The sequence below is a fragment of the Thalassophryne amazonica genome, chromosome 17, assembly GCF_902500255.1.
Source record: "Thalassophryne amazonica chromosome 17, fThaAma1.1, whole genome shotgun sequence".
Lineage (NCBI taxonomy): Eukaryota > Metazoa > Chordata > Actinopteri > Batrachoidiformes > Batrachoididae > Thalassophryne > Thalassophryne amazonica.
Window position 1 is genome coordinate 53,202,965 of NC_047119.1, and position 26,663 is coordinate 53,229,627.

The following is a 26,663-nucleotide window of genomic DNA, read 5'->3' on the forward strand; positions in this document are numbered from 1 at the left end:
TGACACGCAATCCTAACAACAACACGCCTTTGCATGAAACTCACATTAAAGACTCACAATTATCTTAGTTAAACACCTAAATACATATTTTGGTTGAACTCATCTCCACAACGGTGCAATGTTGCAAACAAGTTGCTTGTCCACTCCACCACCTGCAAACGCTTGTTTGTTGACAACGAAATCTCGGCCTCCCCAGCGAGACGCCGTAAAGCGTCTATGGGAAATACTGTAGGTTTAAAGCATTGTGTTGTTATAAGGAAATGGCAACAATTTTGACACACTAAGTAGGGGTGGGGCTCCACCCCCGCCTCCCCGCCCCGGTGTGCGCCCCTGAACCCAGATGATGCGTCTGAACGAACAGCGACACCACCGTCAGCCTGAGGGAAGGACGGTTCGAAAACGCAGCTGCAGCAGCACTTTTCGGTGGGACGAGGCTCCGTGACTACTTCACGGCCGTAGATCATCTGAGTGTGTGTGTGTGTGTGTGTGTGTGTGTGTGGGCTTTGTGCATCGTTAATCCGCCCTGATGTCACGGTGCAGAAGGAGTGGCTCTCCGCTTTAATCCCACCAAATTATCTGGACGGATCCAAACCGAGCCACCGGACATGGAGACCGCAGCGGCCGGACTCGGTCCTGCTCGCCGCCGCTGACACGCAGGTAAACCCGCAAACGACACGTTCGTGCGGTTCAGGGAGGCTCGGAATCTCCGGCTCGTTTCCGCTGATGGCGGACTGACACCTGCCGAGAATTAACGTGGGTCCACAGGAGGTGCGCGCCTGCGGTGATCCACGATCAGTTCATTTTAAACGGGACGTTTATAACCTGTCTGTCCCGCGTTGGAATATCAGTCTGTGGAATTCTCCTTAAACGAGGAAAAAAAAAAGAAAAGAAAAAGAAAACCCGCATCCCGGCCTGTGAACGCATTTAACGGGGAGGAGAAGAGCCGTCATCGTTAATTAGTTTTGATCAACAATCCGGCGTAAAGAAAGAGTTTTTGCTGATAACAAAATAAAATTCTACAAGGCAAGAGAATATCGAACGGTCTTTCAAAATAAAAGCATTTTGACCTGTCCCGTTAGAGGACTGTAGCAGCACCGAGGCTTGGACTCTGTTCTTGCTGAACATGTCTGCAAATAATAAATAACCATTTTTTAAACTTCATTTCTATATCAAAAATTTTTTTTGACTATTTTATTTTCTTGTTTTGTCCACTAAGACTGTACCTAAAATTTATTTTCATTAGTGATTAATCTTTTGATTATTTTATTTGTTGTTTACAATTATTTCACCTATTTATTAATTTTGTGGTGCAGGTCAAACAGGAAAAGGCACCTGGACTCAAACCTGCTAAATCAGTATGTGTACTCGTACCCAGTCGGCTGTGGTGACCCCGAGCAAAACGACAGCACCCAGAAGAATTTAATTACGCATTTGTTATCATACCCCTGCTATGTCCCCTTTACGTGTTCATTGTACGACTATAACTGTTCACATGCAGGATCAGTTCTGGTACCCATATAGGTTAAAGTTTGGGTCAGGGATTTGGGACACGGTGACTGTGTCAGCTCACTGGCAGCTCTCCCGGTTGATAGAACAATAGCCCTTTGTAATGTGTCCGGTAAAAAGAAATGTTTTAAGAATAGCCAATATTTGGTGAGAGTCTGATCCACTTTTGCACCTACTGCACTGCTGGAAGAAGTTCTACAATTTATCGTTGTGTAAAATGTAAAAAAAGTATGTGTATATATGTGTGTGTGTAATCATTGTTTTGTAATCTAGTATTACAGTTATTTTTACAATGAATTTTGTCTATGAAACTTGAGCAAAATGGCAAAAGAAGCATGGACCGTTTCTATGGTGATAGTTTCAAATTAATTTAGCCCACAAGGATGGCAGTTATTTTTGATCATCTGTTTAATCTGCAACATATTTTTAAGAAACACCCCCACTTCCCCATTGGGCGAGAGGACTGTATGTGGAATATTAATGCTGTCTGGCACTCTGTCTCTTTGACTGCTTGTTGGATTTTCTTCCTTTTGACAACAGTTTGAATTAAATTTACAAGCTTTTCCATCTGCATCAGTTTTACAAATAATGCCTCACATTCACCCTGATGTCTGGGTGCTGCCATACAAGGTACTTACGACACACCGGGAGCAACTTGGGGATTAAGGACCTTTTCCCAAGGTAGTGATGTTCCAGTCAGGCTGGGATTTGAATCCTCTGGTCTCAAGTCCAACACGTTAACCACTAGACCATCACCTCCCCTCTGAACTCTGGCCTGACTGCTGTCATCTTAAAATTTGTACTGATCTGAGATAATTATGCACATAAAATCTCTGAGTTCTTTATTCACCATCTTAACCACTGTTTGATGTATTGACTCCACATTTGTTCATTTTTTTCTATTTGAATATTTTGTGTGCCGAATAAAACTTTGTCACATTGTCACATTTGCTATCATGTTAGTACGCTTTACCGCCGTGATGTGCATCATTACATAATGTTTTTGAAAAGGGGCAGGCATATTTTTTTGGGGGTGGGGCTTAATTATGCATCAGTTGGCTTCTCAGTATAATAGCACCTGCTTTGTTGGATATTGTTTACTGATGTCACTTTAAAGGTCAACATATCTTACAATTGGTCACTGATGCGGAGCTGTTTGTCATTCATCCCCAAAGTGGAGCACAAGCAAATATGTGCTTAGATGGACTAGGTGTTTGGTAGCATAGACTGAATGTTAGGTAGCATGGACTGGGTGTAGGGCAGTGCTGTCCAAAGTATTCCAGAAAGGGCAAAGAGGGTGCAGATTTTCTTTGCAGCCACCGACTCCAGCAGGTGATTTCACTGATGAACTCATCCCATCTGTTCAAAGTAGTAAAAAATTAGTAAAAAAAACAAATAAACAAACAAAAAAGCACAAATTATACTTCGGAAGATACTGTATTCACACCCGGCAGCGTTTCAGCTGTTGCTCAGTGTTTTACCATCATTTACCTTTTATAAGGCATTTTATTCCACACTGTATTTTATTTGATAATTTTTATACATAACTTTTACAGTGCATGTTCAGCTTGGACTTTTTGGAAAGTAGGCGCACACTACCTCTTCTTTTTTTGATGGCTTATTTGGCTGATCCAGCCATCACCTGACAGTACACCTTATGTCAAACATTTTTTAACATGTAAGATTAAAAATCTAAATATATAAATACATATAAACACAATATAATCTTTGGTTATTTTGATCATCCAAACCTCTGTGAGTCACAGAGATCTGCATCTGGGTTTAGTTGCAGAGTTTGGACCCTGGATGGCAGTCATGTGACTGTTTCTGTGTGTGATTTTCATGACTATAGTAACCGATAAGATGGCAGATAAGGATTGCAACAGGGGCACACTGATCAGATCTGGTCACTTGTCGATCAGTGAAATCAGATTTGAATATGTTATCAATTTGTTTTGAACCGGCAGTTTGAACAAAAGTGTCAATGTTAGTTTCTGTTTTATTTATTTATTTATGGGTGGGTGGGGGTGGGGGTGAGGGAAATGGTTTGTATGAATGATTATCTTGCTGCATTAATTGTGTTAAAGCAGCACATAATCTGCCCGTATCGCCCAAACGTAGCTCCTTGTTATTAATGTATCAGTTCAATGGCTGGCTTTAGTAAATGCATGAGAAATACAGTGTTGTTATTTTTAATATAAATGTAACCTTATCAGGAGACCTGCATCAGGTGTTGTTTTAGATCGTGGCTGGAACGAATCAACTCATGGCTGATTGTCAGCCTGAATTTCATGCATGTGACAGATGAAGGTTAAAGGTCAGAAAACGCAGTGCAATTACTTGTGATTTTTGTAAGTTGGTATGTTTGTCAGCGTAAGATCGGCAGGTTAATGGGCGAGCTAATCCCCTGTCAGTCAGCTTTCACTGCAGCCTGACAGATGGAGGTGCGGCACACCGCTCACAGCTCTGCAGACCCACGCAGTCTCACCGACACGTTGTCACGGCCATCTGTGACTTGTAACCCCTACCCCACCCCCCACCCCCCGCCACTCCACAAACCCGCTGAGACTCCCAGTTGCTACCAACCAGCGCTGAGCTTCAGCAGAGAGACATTAGCCACCCTCAGAGTCTGCTCTCCTGCCTGCTGCGCTCCAACCGTGTTCCCTCTGTGGCAGTTGTGGTTCCTGCTCAGATTACCAGACCAACCTCGTAGCAGGATTAACCTCTGCCCTCTGTGTCATCGCCATCTTCAAATGAATTTATCTGTACGTATAAAACGACAAGTGCATCAGTAAACCTCCTGTCACCTGTCGAACCGTAAACGCACTGATCCAAAACGAGAGTGAATAATCGATCGGAACTTCATTAGTACACCAAAAAACAAACAACCCATTAATCAGCTCTCCAGTTTCAGTGTCACTGCATCAATTTCAAACACTGGAGAATGTTTGAAATTGATAATCACATTTTGTGCACTGATCTGAATATAACACTGGACCTACACACGCCGTACAAACCGTTGAAGCAAACTGGCGGCCACTCAACAAAAATATAAATGTAACACTTTTGGTTTTGCTCCCATTTTGTATGAGATGAACTCAAAGATCTAAAACTTTTTCCACGTACACAATATCACCATTTCCCTCAAATATTGTTCACAAACCAGTCTAAATCTGTGATAGTGAGCACTTCTCCTTTGCTGAGATAATCCATCCCACCTCACAGGTGTGCCATATCAAGATGCTGATTAGACACCATGATTAGTGCACAGGTGTGCCTTAGACTGCCCACAATAAAAGGCCACTCTGAAAGGTGCAGTTTCATCACACAGCACAATGCCACAGATGTCGCAAGATTTGAGGGAGCGTGCAATTGGCATGCTGACAGCAGGAATGTCAACCAGAGCTGTTGCTCGTGTATTGAATGTTCATTTCTCTACCATAAGCCGTCTCCAAAGTCGTTTCAGAGAATTTGGCAGTACATCCAACCAGCCTCACAACCGCAGACCACGTGTAACCACACCAGCCCAGGACCTCCACATCCAACATGTTCACCTCCAAGATCGTCTGAGACCAGCCACTCGGACAGCTGCTGAAACAATCGGTTTGCAGAACCAAAGAATTTCTGCACAAACTGTCAGAAACCGTCTCAGGGAAGCTCATCTGCATGCTCGTCGTCCTCATTGGGGTCTCGACCTGACTCCAGTTCGTCGTCGTAACCGACTTGAGTGGGCAAATGCTCACATTCGCTGGCGTTTGGCATGTTGGAGAGGTGTTCTCTTCACGGATGATGCGAAGGAGATGTGTTGCACTGCATGAGGCAAATGGTGGTCACACCAGATACTGACTGGTATCCCCCCCAATAAAACAAAACTGCACCTTTCAGAGTGTCCTTTTATTGTGGACAGTCTAAGGCACACCTGTGCACTAATCATGGTGTCTAATCAGCATCTTGATATGGCACACCTGTGAGGTGGGATGGATTATCTCAGCAAAGGAGAAGTGCTCACTATCACAGATTTACACTGGTTTGTGAACAATATTTGAGGGAAATGGTGATAATGTGTATGTGGAAAAAGTTTTAGATCTTTGAGTTCATCTCATACAAAATGGGAGCAAAACCAAAAGTGTTGCGTTTATATTTTGTTGAGTATATGTGGACTACACGTAGACTGTTTATTAGAATGTTGTTCTCCAGTTAATGTGACCTTCATCCCTCCTAATCTGGTTCTGCCACAATTAGCTATTTGATTTATTTCCTTTCTTTCTTTTAGTACTTTGACACATTCTCCCCTTCTATTCTCATTTACTCATATCTCACTGGGACAAATAATTCTAAAAATTATGATTCTTTAATCAAAGTTTATACACGTTTTGAGTAATCATCAGCAAACTTTTATATATATATGTATACGTGTGTGTGTGTGTGTGTCCACATAAAATGCAGTGTGGCACATGAAATTGCCATTTTTGTTGATTAATTTACCATAAATCCGTATATTTATATTCTTCAAATGCATTGCAGTGTGTATTTGAGGATTATAAATTTACCATAAATCAACCAATTTTCTCCTCAAGCTGAATGTAAACTCATGTAGAAATGTATTTCCCCCCCTTTTTTCATGGTTTTTAGGAAATGTTAGTTTCAGTAAGATTTCTTCAGCAATTAGAAGTTGGATATATTTAAATTAAGTAAAATTCTTTAGGAAATATTCTTCAATAAATAATGTTATTCATGAGTGTATTTTAAGAGATTAAGTAATTTACATGTGACTATTTCCACTGCAGAATTGTCTTTGGCCGTACTTTGAGGTACTGGGTCATGTTGTACGTTTTGTGTGTGTGTGTGTGTGTGTGTGTGTGTGTGTGTGTGTGTGTGTGTGTGTGTGTGTGTGTGTGTGTGTGTAAGCTAATTTAGGTGTCCCAAAGAGAGGTCCTCAGCCTTTGAGACCAAGAGACATCTTGGAAGACTGGAGTCATGAGGTCACCGGACAGAGGTGTTTGGCGATGCCAATACCTTTGCAGGAGAACCAAGGTCCAATTCTTCAGGGCCCTGGTGCTGCTGTCTTACTGTATGGTTGTGAGACTTGGATGGTAACCAGTGGACAAAGGTTTTGACTAGATGTATTTATTACTAGGTGCCTGTGAAGGATCTTTGGGTACTGCTGAATTTACTTTGTGTAAATTGAACTGTTACTTAGTGAGAGGAAGCATCCGCTTTGACATTTTGGCCGTGTGGTGTGTTTCTCTATCCATGATCCACTGTGCAGTGAATGTGGTGCAGATTAAAATGTTCTGCACCCTAAAATGAATCCAAGTGGATTTAAGGTTTTTATTAGCAGCACCAGATTTTTTCAGTTAAGGGGCTATGTTCACACAAAAAAGATGTCCTTTTATTGACCGATTTAGGATAAACTTTTAAAAACAGTGGGTGTGTCACTCTTCAGCATTAGATTTTGGAGTGAGTCATTTGTGAAGTGGCTACAGATGAAACCTGGGGGAGCCAGTCAAACCCTGAGAATTTGATATTCAGCCCTCACATGTTTATATAATCATTTGAAATTTCAGTTGGGTAGTTGGCTCTGTGGTGTAGGAGTTAGGCTACCATCTATGGTCCAGGGTTTGATTCCAGGTGTGTGCTTCATGTTTCTTGTCTGTGTCCTTAGACTGGACAGTTAATCTGCATCATTGCAGTCCACCCAGCTGTAAATGGGTACCAGCCCTGGCTGGGAGAAGGAACTTGTCTTGAGCAGGCATCCCATCCACTGGAAATCATATTCTGTGTCCCAGTTCAGGGGCTGCACACTTCGAAGGCTTCATTGATTGAATTCATATGTCATAAGTGGTGCAACTGTGCTCTAATGCTCCTTGGAATACGGTTGACAAATCCAGCCTTCTTTCTCACCCAGATTTGTTTCCCCTGAAAATGAATAATGCAACAGGTGTATCCTTTCCGGCCCAAAAAAAGAAGAAAAAATCCCTTGCACAAGACAAAACAGTTGATATATTAAAGAATGCCTCCCCCCAACCCCCAGGTCCCCACAAATCAAGAAATCAGTAATATAGAGTGTCGGGGGACCACCCAAGTCCACACTTATGCTAAATGAATCAATCAATCAATGAAAGTGGTCAACTGGTTCTTGAGATATCAAGCAAATAAGCAATAATGGACCAACGGATGGACATGCTGATCCCTAAATTCCCCCCCCATTTATAAAAATATGGGTGGTTAAGCTAATGTCTCCAAAATGCTTCATAGGGTAGACCATCTCATTTTAGAATGGTTGGTTCAGCCTGTGGTTTCTGAAGGCCAGATCTTTGTGGGAAACAGCCTTAGAAGTATGGGAATCGGCACCGACCCAGTGGACCTCAGTACTATTATTTCTAATTAAATTTTTAGTTGATTAAGAAAAGGCTGCTCTGATTTGGCATCCTCTAGAATCTGTTGAAGTCTTTTCTTTTCTAGTCTTTTCTGTTGAAGTGAGATTATTCATCTGATATTCAACAGTCACCTGTCTTAAGGTCATTTTTTCTTCAATCCTGACAGCTGATCTGATGTTTACTGTTTGCCTTCTTTCTTTCTGACAGGTTGTCCTGATTGACGTTTTGTTGGCGACACAAGGAACATGTTCTGAAACTTAGTGACATCACGCCCCCACCATGAGTCATAAGTATCAGGGAGACGCGTTGGGAGACGGAGGCGAAGAGCACAAGGTAGCAAGAAGCAGGCAGCCTAATGGAGAACATCCAGTCCGGCGGTCCTGGAGGCCGTGTCAGATGGTCAACCAGGATGGGGAAGTGAATCCTCATCATCATCACCATCACCACCACCATCATCCTCACAGCCACCCTGCCACAGCTCGTGGACCCACGCGGCACCGCCAGCGGCCTCCTCAAGTGCAGAGTCAAGGACAGGGGTCTGGGCCTGTCCCACCCAGTCCAGTGGGGGCTGAGAATCGAGGCCCTGAGCTTTGTCCTGTCAAAGAGCCCCGCCCTGCTGTCACCAGATATCGTCGCCATGGTGACCCCAACCCAAGACTGAGAGGTCACAGACACAGGCAACCAATCAGAGAGAGGCAAGACTATTCATCACCACCGACACAAGAGGAGAGAGAAGGTCCATCAGCTGTGCAGCAATGCCCTTTCGATTATTCTGTTGTGGACCAATCTGTGGACAGTGTCGGTGTCTTCACCCCCACCTACATCACACCAGCTCCTGCAGCCAGCGAGGGCAATGAGCAACTCCAACTTGACCATGTGTCATCTGCTCAGGAGGAGAAGATTGTGCAGGATGAAGAATCAAAGGAGGGTGAAAGAGAAGATGGAGGTTGTAGCTTGACGGCAAGTGAGTCCACCTGTAACCATGACAATTTGCAAACAGCAGTAAACGACAGAGAGGAGATGCTTTTGGAGAAGGTGGAGGAAGACCAGGAAGAAGCAATTCATGTTTTGTCAGAGAACAGTGTGACCCAGGGAAGTGAACTCACTGACCTCTGTTCTGACACTGAGAGTGCTGCCTCACTCAGTATGGATGGACCTCTTCACAGTCCACCACCACTACATTCTCCAACCCCTCCTTCATCCCCAGATGTTCCTCACTTTCCCCAGTTTGACCATTTCAGTGATGGCCCCAGTGTGAGCCCTCTGCCTGAAAATGACCTGTTACCTCCAGAGGACAATGAGGACTGTTCGGAATCGTGCTCACTGTCCCTCTCCACATCTTGCTCTGAAACATATCCAAAATCCTATGCAGATGATTGTACAGAATCTCACAGAAAATCTTACACAAAGCCTCTATGCCAGTCGTTCTCACAGCCCTACGTAAAATCTCATCCCAACTCTTTTCCAGAGTCTCTTAAAAGCTCATACCCCGACTTTTATGATGAATCTCCCAGACAACCTGGTCGGAAGCCTGAGGCTAATGAGACCCACCTGGAGTCGAGCTATAGACAGGAGAATGTACAAAAAGGGGCTCCATCTTCCCCTGCTAAGTTTTCTAATCAGGCTTCCAGGCAGAGTAGAGATCGTGGTCCACATCAACTTCCTATGGACCGCTCTGTTGGCTGCAGGCTCCATCACTATGATGGTCATTCTGACAGCGAGAGCGACGGCACTGATCAAAGCCGTGTTCCAAAAATTCAGAGGCATTCGCAGAGACGCACAGAAACCCACCCCAAGAGTCCCACACCCAAGCAGAGCAACTCAGGTGTGGCCCAGGATGAGCAGGTTGGGGCGAGCCTGTCAGGAGAAGAATGTACAAAAGGTTCAGACGCCATCAGTCTCGCAATTAAAGACATCAAAGAGGCAATTGAGGAGGTGAAAACTAAAACCGTCCGCTCTCCATATACCCCAGACCAGCCTGAAGAGCCAATTTGGGTGATGAGGCAGGATGTAAGCCCTACCGAAGACATCTACCCACACCAGACATCTGTCTATGTTAGTATGAGTTCCGTTATAATTTTATAGGTTGTTGCCAAATTCATGGAATAATAATGGGAAAAGTGTTCATCTATCAGGAGAACGGAGATGTACAGGTTTGTCAGAATTATAGAATGCTCAAGATGCTGTTTCACATCCAGACAAAATTCCAGTTAGAGTAGGTCTAGGGGTCTAGTTTAAGGCATTACCTTTGTGATCCAGTCATAGGTGTTGTGACTTCTGGGATATTACAGATCAGTTCTCGTGGTTCACTGATTTTGCAGATGATGTTGTGTTGTACAGTACTAGAAGAATGGAGAAGGTCTTTAGAAATCTAGTAGCAGGATCAGTGGCAGAAGATGGAGAGCTGGATGCAGAAACAACCGACAGACTGCAGGAGATACAGTGGATCCTTGAAGGACATTTCTTACAATAATTAAATTTGTGCCGAGGTGGCTGTTTAAGATGCTGTTAAAGCATTTTGAATGCATTTAAAAAGATAATAATAATTGTTCTTTTTTTTTTACCTCTGTCAGTCTTGTCCTCATTCACCTTCCCAGTCGGGGTCTGACTCTCCGTCACGCTACGCCTCACTTCCTGTTCAGGAGTCCGTGAGTCCAGTGAGAGCCGAGGTATCCAGAGACCCTCAGCAACATTATCCCAAACAGTCTGAGCACGGCCACCAATCACAGCAGAGGGACACAGCGAGGCCGCCGCACTCGCACGTGCACACACCACCCAGTCAGCACCAACAGCAGCAGCATCAACCGCCACAAGTCCAGCCACAGTCACAGCAGCCGTTTGTCCAGAAGGTGAGAGTTTGACCTCTGTATGTCCAATACGACGTGGAGGAAATGCTCAGAAAAATAACGTAATCTCAGAGTATGAATAGATGAAAACAAATTTATGTCGATGAAATTCGCTGCCATGATTAGTTCTGGTTTAGTCCAGATTTTGAAGCCAGCCAACTTTGAGTGAGATATCAGTCTTCTGACCTTTGAACTAGACCTCCGCTGATAAATCTGCAAGCTGATATAATCGGCTGATATGAACTACTTTCAGATAAATTGGTATCGACATTGCTAATAAAATTTTAACTATTAGAGAAAAAATTACTCATAACCATCCCAAAGATGTATCATTATCTTTGGCTGCTTTCAGTGATGCCGGTATTTGGTTAGACTCTTTCTCTCAGATTGTTCTGTCTGAGTTATTTTCATTAGTTACTTCATCCAAACCATCAACATGTCTATTAGACCCCATTCCTACCAGGCTGCTCAAGGAAGCCCTACCATTATTTAATGCTTCGATCTTAAATATGATCAATCTATCTTTATTAGTTGGCTATGTACCACAGGCTTTTAAGGTGGCAGTAATTAAACCATTACTTAAAAAGCCATCACTTGACCCAGCTATCTTAGCTAATTATAGACCATTCTCCAACCTTCCTTTTCTCTCAAAAATTCTTGAAAGGGTAGTTGTAAAACAGCTAACTGATCATCTGCAGAGGAATGGTCTATTTGAAGAGTTTCAGTCAGGTTTTAGAATTCATCATAGTACAGAAACAGCATTAGTGAAGGTTACAAATGATCTTCTTATGGCCTCAGACAGTGGACTCATCTCTGTGCTTGTTCTGTTAGACCTCAGTGCTGCTTTTGATACTGTTGACCATAACATTTTATTACAGAGATTAGAGCATGCCATAGGTATTAAAGGCACTGCGCTGCGGTGGTTTGAATCATATTTATCTAATAGATTACAATTTCTTCATGTAAATGGGGAATCTTCTTCACAGACTAAGGTTAATTATGGAGTTCCACAAGGTTCTGTGCTAGGACCAATTTTATTCACTTTATACATGCTTCCCTTAGGCAGTATTATTAGACGGTATTGCTTAAATTTTCATTGTTACGCAGATGATACCCAGCTTTATCTATCCATGAAGCCAGAGGACACACACCAATTAGCTAAACTGCAGGATTGTCTTACAGACATAAAGACATGGATGACCTCTAATTTCCTGCTTTTAAACTCAGATAAAACTGAAGTTATTGTACTTGGCCCCACAAATCTTAGAAACATGGTGTCTAACCAGATCCTTACTCTGGATGGCATTACCCTGACCTCTAGTAATACTGTGAGAAATCTTGGAATCATTTTTGATCAGGATATGTCATTCAGAGCGCATATTAAACAAATATGTAGGACTGCCTTTTTGCATTTACGCAATATCTCTAAAATTAGAAAGGTCTTGTCTCAGAGTGATGCTGAAAAACTAATTCATGCATTTATTTCCTCTAGGCTGGACTATTGTAATTCATTATTATCAGGTTGTCCTAAAAGTTCCCTGAAAAGCCTTCAGTTAATTCAAAATGCTGCAGCTAGAGTACTAACATGGACTAGAAGGAGAGAGCATATCTCACCCATATTGGCCTCTCTTCATTGGCTTCCTGTTAATTCTAGAATAGAATTTAAAATTCTTCTTCTTACTTATAAGGTTTTGAATAATCAGGTCCCATCTTATCTTAGGGAGCTCATAGTACCATATCACCCCAATAGAGCGCTTTGCTCTCAGACTGCAGGCTTACTTGTAGTTCCTAGGGTTTGTAAGAGTAGAATGGGAGGCAGAGCCTTCAGCTTTCAGGCTCCTCTCCTGTGGAACCAGCTTCCAATTCAGATCAGGGAGACAGACACCCTCTCTACTTTTAAGATTAGGCTTAAAACTTTCCTTTTTGCTAAAGCTTATAGTTAGGGCTGGATCAGGTGACCCTGAACCATCCCTTAGTTATGCTGCTATAGACTTAGACTGCTGGGGGGTTCCCATGATGCACTGTTTCTTTCTCTTTTTGCTCTGTATGCACCACTCTGCATTTAATCATTAGTGACTGATCTCTGCTCCCCTCCACAGCATGTCTTTTTCTTGGTTCTCTCCCTCAGCCCCAACCAGTCCCAGCAGAAGACTGCCCCTCCCTGAGCCTGGTTCTGCTGGAGGTTTCTTCCTGTTAAAGGGAGTTTTTCCTTCCCACTGTCGCCAAGTGCTTGCTCACAGGGAGTCGTTTTGACCGTTGGGGTTTTTACGTAATTATTGTATGGCCTTGCCTTACAATATAAAGCGCCTTGGGGCAACTGTTTGTTGTGATTTGGCGCTATATAAATAAAATTGATGAATTGATGTTGATGATAACAGGTGACAAATGACAAGTAAAGGAGAAACGGAATATCATCTATGGGTTGTCGTTGCATAGTTTGTTTTATTAACACACATTTTTGGAACTCCACAATCAGCTTACAGAAGAAGACTGAGCAGTAGAAATTATCTGTGTCCACTGCAAGTTGCACGGCGTCATGTGAAAAACATAAATGAACAGGGTTTGATTTAACACTGCCCCTCTATAGAAAATGAATAAATAAGTAGAGCAAATAGAAAAATGACAAACGTATGTCATGACATCTGTTCCCTTGAATTTCTACCCGTCAGGGGTCAAAATTCTAAATTGTTTCCAGACTGTGAGTATTTTTATCATATTGACAAAAATCATATTATGAATCCTTTATTTCAATGCTAAGGAATAAAATTATAGTGGTGCCAAAGAAAATTCTTTTTATGACTTAACACTTAAAAAAATAAAACCCAGAGGCAGTACAGCTTTAATTATGAACTGTTAATAGTTATGGTCCTGTGATTTTTTTCACATAAGAGGTTAGAGAGAATTCAGTATCATTATGTAAATAGAAGCAAAACTACTACTAAAGATATGCAAATAAATGCTCTCCCAAAATAAAGAAAAACATTCATGTTTACAAATAAAATACTACATAATATGTTTCCAAAGCTCCATTACACAAGAGCTACTAAGATCAATAAAAAAAGAAAGAAAAAAATGGTTCAGCTTTTTATATAATGCAGTTTAGGCATTTATTAGAAGATCAAGGCAGTCCAGTAATGTATATTTTTAAATTCATGTTTCTGTTAAAAAGCGTTCAATCAGCAGCTAAATGCCAGATTTGAGTCAAATAATTCCAGTACTGAAGTGAGTAATGAGCAATCTGCAGTACTTGTCTGAAAATGATAAGAATGGTTTTTATTTTGTGGCTTTGTAGATTCGCCGACCTCTTCCTCCATTTCCAACATTTGTGGACGGTGAGTGGACGCCTGTCCAACGGGTCACGGAGTTCAGGTTTGTGTGCAGCGATGCTTTCGCTGCTCCGTGCACAGTCTGATTCATGCGTGTGTTGGTGCAGTTCCAGGACCGTGTGATCCTGAAGACCTGATTGACGGCATCATCTTTGCAGCGACCTACCTCGGCTGCACCCACCTGCTGTCGGAGCGGACGCCCACCAAGAGCGCCCGCATGCAGCAGGCGCAGGAAGCCATGAACAGAGTCCGGGTGAGATGTCTATCACTTTTAAGAGAGTCCAGTCTGTGGCGTGTTTTTTTTTTTTTTTGGCATTTGGTTTTCTTTGGTGGCTGAACCTGAAAAACAAATAACACCTGAGCTCTTGTAGGGGGTGGGGTGGGTGGGGGGTGTTATAATGACTGTTTTAAAATGACGTGTCCTCCCGTATTTCAGTCAGTGAGGTGACAGACTGAGGCTGCAGCTTCTTTCTTTGGAAATCAGACATCTGTCGCACTTTTATTTGAGTGTTGTTAAATATCAGTAGTGGTCACTCATGTGACTCAGACCCCCCCCACCCCAGTCACTCACACATGGCTGCTTCTGATCCATTTTCACATTCTCTGGATGTTACGTAAACTGCCCCGTGCTCCAGAGCATTGGTCCCGCTCTGTGTTCCCATCAGAACGTACAACACCAAACGAAAGTCATTAACACGTCATCAGAGTGACTTTGTAAGATTTTATTTATGAAGAATAAAATTCCACTGATATTTGAAATGCAAAAAAAAACAAAAAAAAAACCCTTGACGTCTGTGTGAGAAAGCTTAATGAAGGCCAGACGAGTGCAGGACACAAAGGGCTAAGACGCTGCTTTTTCAGGGAGACACGAGCGAGGACATTTGAAGGCCGGAGCTGAACTGGATGCGTAACTGACAGTTCCAGGACGCCGCCTCAGTAAAGTCTGAGAGCGGAGAGACCAGCAGTGAGGGAGGAAAAACCACAAATTGCACTTTAATGAGGACACGTCCTCTTCTGTTGTCTCTAAAACCGTTTCTGGAGGTCTTTCAGGCTCAACGGGCTTGAGAGGTTCATGCTGTCACAAGTTAATGAATGAATTCTGCACCAACGAATGCGGCGCACACTGCTGGTCAACAAACAACAGCTTCATGTACCAACTATTTCCAAACCTAACTGTGAATGTATGTGTGTGTGTCTGTCTATCTATCTATCTATCTATCTATCTATCTATCTATCTATCTATCTATCTATCTATCTATCTATCTATCTATCTATCTATCTATCTATCTATCTATCTATCTATCTATCTATCTATCTATCTATCTATCTATCTATCTATCTATCTATCTATCTATCTATCTATCTATATACAATTGTGCTCAATATTACATTTTTTGGCTAATTTTCAGAGAATATAAATGACAACACAAAACGTTTTCTTTTCACTCATGGTTAGTGGTTGTGTGAAGCCATTGTCAAACAACTGTTTACTCTTTTTAAATCATAATGACAACAGAAACTAACCAAATGACCCTGATTAAAAGTTTACATACCCAGGTGATTTTGGCCTGATAACATGCACACAAGTTGACACAAACGGGTTTGAATGGCTACAAAAGGTAACCGTCCTCAGCTGTGATCTGTTTTCTTGTAATCAGTGTGTGTATAAAAGGTCAGTGAGTTTCTGGGCTCCTGACTGACCCTTGCATCTTTCATCCAGTGCTGCACTGACATGTCTGGTTTCCAGTGGTGGGCACAGATAACCAAAAAATTAACTTCTATAACAGATAATCAGATAACTTAAAAGTTATGTTTGATAAAGATAAACCACCCAAAAATGTATCGGAAGTTACAGATAACCAATAACTTCCAGTATTGCCTCTGGTACACTTACAACTACTAACAAGCTGAGTTTTAACACCACAATCACTTTTGGAAGCATTAAAAGTGACAACAGACCCAAAGAATGAGTCAGCACTTCTGTCATTGAGCATCCTACCCCCTGCTGGAAGCTCCTGTTTACTGCTTCCAGCTTTCCAAACTGAGAAAAGCTATGAAGCTCACCTCTCTGCTCAATCACAGTGAAGCCGTGAGGCAGGGGAGGTCTTGGAAAATAATGCAATGCTGAGTTATGGTTTGGTGAATAAATAAAATGAATACTGATAGAATAACTCCATTAATGTCAATTCTGTCATTTGTACAAAGTTAAACTATAACATATATCTTTTAATGTTGAATAATGCACCAATTCTGAAATTTTGTAACAAACACAGACAGATCACAAAGGATTCTGGGTAAAATGTGCCTCGGCTAAACACTGATTGCTTTCACTCATACATTATGTAAACCAAAACGTTATTGTGAGGTGTGTCGTGTGCAGGGTTGGGAGGGTTACTATAAAAATGTATTCCGATACAGTTACTAGTTACCTGTTGAAAAATATAATCAGTAACGTAATCCAAGTACCATAATATTAAAGTAATGTAATTTGATTACTTTCAATTACTTCTGGATTACTCCAATATCAAATATGCTAATACAAACAAAAGAAACTAAATATAAATAGTCTTGAATACATAGTACAGTTTATTAAGCAAAAATAAAACTGTTTCTTTTACATGGCATGCTCTGTTTTACTTCACATTATGAATTAAGAGCACCCACAATATTGTTTTAAACACACCCAGTGTTCAACTGCTAAATTTTCAACAAAAAATGCCAAACAAATGAAGGATAATGAAAACTCAGGCATGTGCGGATGAATTTGTAATTAAAAGTGGCTTGAAAAACAATATACAATGTTGTGTGGGCCACTGAAGAGGAGGTACTGCTGGCCCACCACCACCAGATGGCGCCCTGCTTGGAGTGCGGGCTCCAAGCACGAGAGTGCGTCGGAGCCGCTGGGAGTGACAGCTGTCACTTATCAGCACCAGCTGTCACTGCAACGGACTGCAACTCCACCTCCTCGCCGAGAAATCAGCTACCGAACAAGGTAACTTTCTCTGCTGTGATATCGTTGTCTAAATATATATTGGTCTGTGTGCAGCCGTGTTCCTGCGGGCTCTATCGGAGACTGGATTGGCGGACAGTGAGAGGACGACGTTCTTCGCCTCTCACTCCATCCAGGAAAGAGACCAACAGGAGCTGCACGGGTGACGTTGTATCTGGAGGTGGAGGTTCTCCCTCCCGGAGGAACTACTCAGGGAACAATTACTGGGTGTGTCTTCACACACCCACCATTAACTGTTTCTGTTTCTGCCAGCAGTACCTGGTCTGACAGCTGGAGACGGTGGCCACCTGGGACCCAGGACTTGGCGGCTCCGGTGTTCTTCAGATCCGTTGGCAGTGGAAGCCGTGTGGGATCCGGCTCTTCTCTGGACAGATGTCTTCTATGCTCGAGCCTGCCCACACGTCACCTTGTGTATGATTGACTGTACTCCTCAACTGCAATTGTCTGTATTCCGTTGTGCAATTCACAACATTAAATTGTTACTTTTTGGCTCATCCATTGTCTGTTCATTACCACCCCCTGTTGTGGGTCCGTGTCACTACACCTTCCCAACATACAAAACAAAAAAAAGTCTACTACTTGTTCATTAAATTCGCACCATGTTTAACATATCAGTCCACTTATTGAACTTTCAAAATCATATCAAATCAATTTTATTTATATAGCGCCAAATCACAACAAACAGTTGCCTCAAGGCGCTTTATATTGTAAGGCAAAAGCCATACAATAATTACAGAAAGACCCCAACGGTCAAAACGACCCCCTGTGAGCAAGTACTTGGTGACAGTGGGAAGGAAAAACTCCCTTTTAACAGGAAGAAACCTCCAGCAGGACCAGGCTCAGGGAGGGGCAGTCTTCTACTGGGACTGGTTGGGGCTGAGGGGAGAGAATCAGGAAAAAGACATGCTGTGGAAGAGAGCAGAGATCAATCACTAATGATTAAATGCAGAGTGGTGCATACAGAGCAAAAAGAAAAAGAAACACTCAGTGCATCATGGGAACCCCCCAGCAGTCTAAGTCTATAGCAGCATAACTAAGGGATGGTTCAGGATCACCTGATCCAGCCATAACTATAAGCTTTGGCAAAAAGGAAAGTTTTAAGCCTAATCTTAAAAGTAGAGAGGGTGTCTGTCTCCCTGATCCGAATTGGGAGCTGGTTCCCCAGGAGAGGAGCCTGAAAGCTGAAGGCTCTGCCTCCCATTCTACTCTTAAAAACCCTAGGAACTACAAGTAAGCCTGCAGTCTGAGAGCGAAGCGCTCTATTGGGGTGATATGGTACTATGAGGTCCCTAAGATAAGATGGGACCTGATTATTCAAAACCTTATAAGTAAGAAGAATAATTTTAAATTCTATTCTAGAATTAACAGGAAGCCAATGAAGAGAGGCCAATATGGGTGAAATATGCTCTCTCCTTCTAGTCCCCGTCAGTACTCTAGCTGCAGCATTTTGAATTAACTGAAGGCTTTTCAGGGAACCTTTAGGACAACCTGGTAATAATGAATTACAATAGTCCAGCCTAGAGGAAATAAATGCATGAATTAGTTTTTCAGCATCACTCTGAGACAAGACCTTTCTAATTTTAGAGATATTGTGCAAATGCAAAAAAGCAGTCCTACATATTTCCTTAATATACGCATTGAAGGACACATCCTGATCAAAAATGACTCCAAGATTTCTCACAGTATTACTGGAGGTCAGGGTAATGCCATCCAGAGTAAGGATCTGGTTAGACACCATGTTTCTAAGATTTGTGGGGCCAAGTACAATAACTTCAGTTTTATCTGAATTTAAAAGCAGGACATTAGAGGTCATCCATGTCTTTATGTCTGTAAGACATTCCTGCAGTTTAACTAATTGGTGTGTGTCCTCTGGCTTCATGGATAGATAAAGCTGGGTATCATCTGCGTAACAATGAAAATTTAAGCAATGCTGTCTAATAATACTGCCTAAGGGAAGCATGTATAAAGTGAATAAAATTGGTCCTAGCACAGAACCTTGTGGACCTCCATAATTAACCTTAGTCTGTGAAGAAGACTCCCCATTTACATGAACAAATTGTAATCTATTAGATAAATATGATTCAAACCACTGCAGTGCAGTGCCTTTAATACCTATGGCATGCTCTAATCTCTGTAATAAAATTTTATGGTCAACAGTATCAAAAGCAGCACTGAGGTCTAACAGGACAAGCACAGAGATGAGTCCACTGTCTGAGGCCATAAGAAGATCATTTGTAACCTTCACTAATGCTTTTTCTGTACTATGATGAATTCCGAAACCTGACTGAAACACTTCAAATAGACCATTCCTCTGCAGATGATCAGTTAGCTGTTTTACAACTACCCTTTCAAGAATTTTTGAGAGAAAAGGAAGGTTGGAGATTGGCCTATAATTAGCTAAGATAGCTGGGTCAAGTGATGGCTTTTTAAGTAATGGTTTAATTACTGTCACCTTAAAAGCCTGTGGTACATAGCCAACTAATAAAGATAGATTGATCATATTTAAGATCGAAGCATTAATTAATGGTAGGGCTTCCTTGAGCAGCCTGGTAGGAATGGGGTCTAATAGACATGTTGATGGTTTGGAGGAAGTAACTAATGAAAATAACTCAGACAGAACAATCGGAGAGAAAGAGTCTAACCAAATACCAGCATTACTGAAGGCAGCCAAAGATAACAATATGTCTTTGGGATGTTATGAGTAATTTTTTCTCTAATAGTTAAAATTTTATTAGCAAAGAAAGTCATGAAGTCATTACCAGTTAAAGTTAAAGGAATACTCGGCTCAATAGAGCTCTGACTCTTTGTCAGCCTGGCTACAGTGCTGAAAAGAAACCTGGGGTTCTTATTTTCTTCAATTAGTGATGAGTAGTAAGATGTCCTAGCTTTACAGAGGGCTTTTTTGTAGAGCAACAGACTCTTTTTCCAGGCTAAGTGAAGATCTTCTAAATTAGTGAGATGCCATTTCCTCTCCAACTTACGGGTTACCGGTTCAAAATAAGAACAATAGCATAATGAAAACCATTAAGTAAATACTGTCAGTAAGGAGGCGTGGTCACCATTTTAATTCCGGGCAAGTTAGTGATTTGCGTGCATAGAAGTTCAAGAAACAGGTGGAATATGCCGGAAAGCTGCGCATGTTGGCAAAGCCACAAACGGAGGAACAAGAGAGACAATATTTCCTTCCATAAGTAAGTGGTTTTGTTATTCTTGTCACTTTGTCCATGATATTTGGATGATAAACAGCTGTACGTTTCCTGCCGTACCTGTGTCGCCAGATGACACGGACCATTAGCTCTTCACTTATGTCTAGTTGATATTTTCCACTGCTAGACCAATGTCTAGTTAAAATACTTGTCGTTAGTGATTAAAATTGTTCGACAAGACTGGGATTTTTTAAAATTTGCACCTTAAAATAATGAGATTTTAATGACCCGCGCTGTGCCGCTCACAGTCACACCCATGCATAGAGATGTGTACCCACACCACTGACTTCATGAATGAAACTCGGTCAATAAAGGATAATTGTGTAAAAATATATATATAAATGTATTGTAATGGTTTTAGGAGCCGCGCTGCACTGAACAGCAGCTGCAGCAGGATGCCTCAGCAGCTTGAACAGTGCAGATCTGTGTATCTTTCAACACTAATATTTGGGAATGTGTGTGTGTCCGAGTAAGTTTAATACTTTCCTGACATAATTTAATGTAATTTAATTTTACTGGCTCGATATCCAGGTCAAAATGGCATTTTTTAACACGTATTTTGTGAGCATTTTTCTGAGTGTGTCCAGTCGTGGATCTCCATTGAAAATGCATTAACATCCGGGTACTTCATCAATATTTTGCCCGGTTAGGAGACGTCATGCTGTCCATGTTTTCGTTTCAAAGAAAAAAAAAATTATATACAGATAATATCATAAAATGCATTAAAATTGTAATCCTGCGAAGTAATCCCCATTTTTACTAAATATACCTGTAATCTGAATACGTCTGGATACGTCTCAATACGTCTTTTTTTCTGTAACTGTAATACTGTAACGGAATACAGTTACCTTTTTTTTGTATCCTAATTACGTAATGCCGTTACATGTATTCCATTACTCCCCAAGCCTGGTCGTGTGTTGGTATTTACAGATAAATGTGCTTTTGTAAAACATTCCATTTTTTTATTTGTTAAAAAAAAAGGCGTTTTCAAAAAAAAAAAAAAGCCAAGTTGTAATTAGATAACCATCTGATATAACCTGTGTCAAAAATAAATAATAGAACACTGTCATGATCTACTGGTGTCAGACGTTCAGTACTTAAGCTGGGTTTACACTGTGTGAGTTTTGGCCCTTTTTCAGATGATTTTTTATTCGTGCGAGAACTTTTTGGACCAAGAACTTTTTCGCACCAAGTTTCAGGTTAATCGCGTATCTTGCATCGTGTAGTATACATAGAGTAACAAACTGCATTTAACATCTTACGAGTCACGACCACCTCCTGATCGCTGATCGTATGGTCGAATGAAAATCAAACGTTTGATATTATTCTGGTCAGTCGGCGTGAGGGTATCCTGCTGCTGAAGAGCTACAAGCATCCAACCGTTCGCACTGTGCATGTGCAAACACCGCAGACCTGTCTTGTAATGGGGTTTTTTTGTTGTTTTGTTTTAAAACTCTGATGTCTCCCATCGAGAGTTTTTGTAAATTAAGTTTGAAAAAAAAGCTTACGTTTTGCTTCTGGAAACACAAGTCCGGAGTGTGGTTTTTGAACGTACAACGTGTGTGAGAACATACATCGTGCACTCTCAACTTTTACACCATGTGGTTCTGTGGTACAGTTTGAACTGAAACTGAGTACAGTGATTAAAAATATCATACAGTGTCTGCCCAGCTTCAGAACGACTACTGCCATGAACACTACTGGCCAGTAGATGGCAGTAGAGACCGAGAAAACTTGCCAAAACAAAATTCCAGATAATCCGTGTCTGCTACATTTAAGATACATGGAATTTAATAAACGCAGACACAATAACAACGTCTATAAACCCAGAGAATATATTCACGAGAGTTTTAGGCACTAGAGTTTAATGCTGTTGTCTGTTTCTGAAATGCATTTGTCCTGTCGTGAATGTACTGAGATTACCCTATCCTACCCATAATGCACTGCTGGGCACAGCATGTGCTCACTAAAACCTTAAAAATTAGCGCATTACTTTAAAACTAAAACATATATTTGATTTTTTTTTTTTTTTGTCCAGTTCTCCTTTGCCTGCAGAAGATAGAGCAGTTTCTTCTTGAAGCAGCTCTCTTCTGTTTGTGGAGGGTAGAACTACACATCTGCGATGTAACTTTTAACAGGTAGGTGCTCAACTGATTTTAAATTTTAAAAATGTTTGTAACTGTTTACTACGTTAACGGTCTAAAAATTGTCGGACGAAAATTTATCGGAAGAGAATTAGTCCGATAATGGTTTTTATAGTTATCTAAAAAGATAATCCGATAATGAAAACATTATCTTCCACAATTATCTGTTATCGGATTATCGTAACTGTGCCCCCCACTGCTGGTTTCTGAGTCACAGGGAAAGCAAAACAATTGTCAAAGAAACAGTAATTGAACTGTATAAAACAGGAAAGGGATATAAAAAGATATCCAAGGGACTGAGAAAGCCAATCAGCAGTGTTCAAACTGTAATTAGGAAAGTGGAAAATGAGGGATTCTGTTGGAACTAAACCACGTTCAGATAGACCAACAAAAATTTAAGCAACAACTGACAGGAAAATTGTTCGGGATGCAAAGAAAAGCCCACAGATAACTTCAGCTGAAATACGGGACTCTCTGAAAAAAAGTGGTGTAACTGTTTCAAGATGCACAATAAGGAGGCACTTGAAGAAAATGGGCTGCATGATCGAGTTACCAGAAGAAAGCCATTACTACATGAAATGCTACAAAGCATCCTGCTTACAGTGCACCAAAGAGCACAGAGAACAAAGTAATTTTGAGTGATGAGAAGAAAATGTAACTTTTTGGCCACAATCACAAACGTTACATTTGGAAAGGAGTCAACAAGGCCTATGATGAAAGGTACAACCTTCCTACTGTGAAGCACAGAGGTGGATCACTGATGTTTTGGGGATGTGTAAGCTACAAAGGCACAGGAAACCTGGTCAAAATTGATGACAAGATGAATGCAGCATGTTATCAGAAAATACTGGAGGAAAATTTGCACTCATCAGTGGAGGTGATGGTCTAGTGGTTAAGGCGTTGGGCTTGAGACCAGAAGATCCTCGGTTCAAATCCCAGCCTGACTGGAAAATCACTAAGGGTCCTTGGGCAAGGTCTCTAATCCCCTATTGCTCCCAGTGTACAGTGAGCATCTTATATATGTAAAACGCTTTGAGCGTCTGATGAAGATGGAAAAGCACTATATAAATGCAGTCCATTTACCATTTATCAGCCCAGAAGTTGTCCATGGTACTGGACATTTCAACATGACTACAATCCAAAACACAAGGCCAAGTCAACCTGTCAAAGGCTACAGCAGAATAAAGTGAAGGTTCTGGAGTGGCCATCTCTATCTCCTGACTTCAGTATCATTGAGCCACTCTGGAGAGATCTCAAATGTGCAGTTCATGCAAGACATACCAGGAATTTACAAGAACTGGAGGCTTTTTGTCAAGAAGAACTTATTAAGAACTTTTGATCAGGGTCATTTGGTTAGTTTCTTTTTTCATTATGTGTTGTGTGGGCCGCCAGAAGAGAGAGGTACTGCTGGCCCACCACCAGAGGGCGCCCTGCCTGAAGTGCGGGCTTCAGGCACGAGAGGGCGCTGCCGCCATGGACACAGCCGGGGTTGACAGCTGTCACTCATCAACTCATGACAGCTGTCACCCATCTCCACTTCATCAATCCACTCCATAAAAGCCGGACGTCATCTCCACCTCGCTGCCGAGATATCATCTACCTGTGAAGGTAATTTCTCTGCTGACTTAAACTTAAATAATAGTCTGAACTCTTTTGCAGCCGTTTTCCTGTGGTGTGCCTTATCAGCTGGATTGACGCTTCACACCCAGTCCAGATAAGTGGTTTAACAGGAGATGCACGAGTGTGTGATTAGAGGTGGAGGTGACTTTCCACCTTCTGACTGTTTTGTTACTGGATGTGCACACACCCACATCTCACTGTTTGTGCTCCTCGCCAGCAGTACCAGATCCGACAGTCGGGGACGGTGATCACCTGGGAATTCGGGACTTGGCGGCTCCAGTATTCACCGGGTTCTGTGGCGGTGGAAATCGTGTGGTTCCGGCTCTTCTCAGGACAGACGTCTTCTATCCTCGAGCCTGCCCACACGTCACCTTTGTGTATTGACTGCTGTCAGATTCTGTGATTGTCTGTATAATCGTTGTGCACATTCACAACATTAAATTGTTACCTTTTGGCTCATCTATTGACCGTTCATTTGCGCCCCCTGTTGTGGGTCCGTGTCACTACACTTTCACCAACATTATGAGTAAACACAATTGTTTGACAATGAATTGCTTCACACAACCACTAACCATGAGTGAAAAAAAAGTTTTTGTGTTATCATTCATAATCTCTGAAGAAAAAAAAAAAATCAAAACTTCTGCCAGGGTATGTAAACCTATGAGCACAACTATGTGTATGTGTGCCACGTTATTAGGTACACCTGTTCAATTGCCAGTCCTACTTGAGTGAAAGTACAAGTATCTTACCATACAATTACTCTGGTAAAAGTTAATGTCTCCTTTAAAAATATTACTTGAGTAAAAGTCTTAAAGCGTCTGACATTTACTGTACTTAAGTATCAAAAGAAAATTTCTCATATAAAATGTTCTTTAAGTAAAGGTGCTGAGTAAAAGTAAAATCCAAAATGAGTGGAGAGTGAAATGGCGGCACAAAAGGAAAGCCAGTGTGGTGTTTGGATAAACCAGGAGGGGGCCTCAGCCCCTATAAAAGGCTGGATTCGCCTCTGGCGGAGCAGCTGGTGTTGGTGACAGGATGAGTGAGCAACAGGTGAATAAGTTGCCGTTCTTTTTCTAAATATGCAGTCGTTTTTCCTGGAAGACCCACACACACCTTTCTGTTAAACACAACAGCCAGGGTCTTGTGAAACAGACACAGTCATTTATAGCTACACAGTTTAGCCAAATTTAAGGGGAAAAAAAAAAAACGTTGCAAGCATCACCACCACCAACCACTGCAAAGCAACCAAACACAGTGCTGCACTGTTTGTGCTCTCGAATGCAAAACACGGTGCTGCAGCGCTTCTCCACAAAAATTTCAAATAAAGTAAATGAAATAAAAAAACCATGTCGGACAGTTTTGTCGGTACTGAAGTTTTCCGCTTAATTGTGTGTTAACTCGTGCGCTATACTCCAGTGGGAGCCGATCCGTGTGTATGTGTGAGTGCGTCAGTGTGTGCGCATTTGGAGTCGCAAATGGTTTTAACGTGAGTCTTCCTCTTCCTCATTGGGGCGCAGATTCAACCTGTCATCTTTTATTTTATTTTTTCTTTTAAACTTGTTTTATGTCAGACACGCCATTTGATGCTGCAGGAGTGGAAGGCAACTACATATCTCTTTTTGCAGTACAGTGTACTGCTTCATTCCGGCTTACTTTCACCTCTGCAAACAGGCATTGCCCAATCAAATTTCTTCTACTTTTATATTGTAGTAACGAGTAACGAAGATGTTTAAGGGAAATGTATCTGAGTAAAAGTATACATTTTATTGAGGAAATATAGTGGAGTAAAAGAGAAAGTTGCCAGAAATGTAAATAACAAAGTAAAGTACAGATACTTAAGTACAGTAACGAAGTATTTCTACTTTGTTACATTACAACATTGTCAATAGGACACCGCAGTCTTGTTTGAACCCTGCGTGATATCTCAGGATTTGGCCACTTATGGGGACAGACGCTCCCGTTGTATAACAGCCTAACTTCACATGGACAAATGGTGTACTGTTCTGTTTTCGGCTGCAATCACCGAAGCAGTCGCGAAAAGTTTTTTTTTTCAGTTCCCAGTGGAGAAAGGAAGACGAGGCAGATGGGTGATGTTGTGTTGGTAAGTGTTAACGTACACAGCCAACCAGAGTAGCTCCGTTCTCTCGCCTGCAAAACCGCCTCGACATGTTTGTGCTCCGGGTCATAAACAAACCACAACACATGTCCACTTTCTCACTGCATCGTCACTTTTTCTTTGCATTTTCACTTTGTCTGCGTGTAATTTGCCCCAAAACTCAGGGTTTTTTTCCTGGAAGTAGAGAAATTATGTCATATGCATCATATTTTGCCCCTTTAGCGCCCACCATCAAACAAGACTGTGTTGCCCAATTAGGGAATAACCCTGTTGTGTCTGATGATTCGCAGATGTTAATGCTGGAATTTACGGTTGCAAATTGAGTTTTAGCGGGTCCGCTAACACGCCGTCAGTAAAACAAATATTTGCAACCGTAATCCAGCATTAATGTCCGCAAATCATCAGACACAGCAGAAGTTATTCCCATTCTAATCCAATTTCATCATTTGCACTGTTTATTTTTCTGCATGTAATTTGGCTGGGGAAGCTAACCGTAGCAACAGCATCTT

General features: G+C 41.7%; 1 protein-coding gene across 3 annotated transcripts in view; it reads left to right on the forward strand.

Annotated features, from left to right (window-relative positions):
- The first annotated feature begins 503 nt into the window (after nucleotides 1-503).
- Nucleotides 504-26,663, forward strand: part of LOC117529159 (amyloid-beta A4 precursor protein-binding family A member 1-like) — a 50,484-nt gene continuing 24,324 nt past the window's right edge. For 2 of the 3 annotated variants that reach the window (XM_034191857.1, XM_034191859.1), the window contains exons 1-5: nucleotides 504-657; nucleotides 8,094-9,941; nucleotides 10,460-10,735; nucleotides 14,025-14,064; nucleotides 14,166-14,311. In XM_034191857.1, the coding sequence (XP_034047748.1) occupies nucleotides 8,166-9,941; nucleotides 10,460-10,735; nucleotides 14,025-14,064; nucleotides 14,166-14,311 (2,238 nt within the window). In that variant the 5' untranslated portion in view covers nucleotides 504-657; nucleotides 8,094-8,165. The remainder of the gene's footprint in view (nucleotides 658-8,093; nucleotides 9,942-10,459; nucleotides 10,736-14,024; nucleotides 14,065-14,165; nucleotides 14,312-26,663) is intronic. The other variant, XM_034191860.1, reaches the window with a different exon arrangement.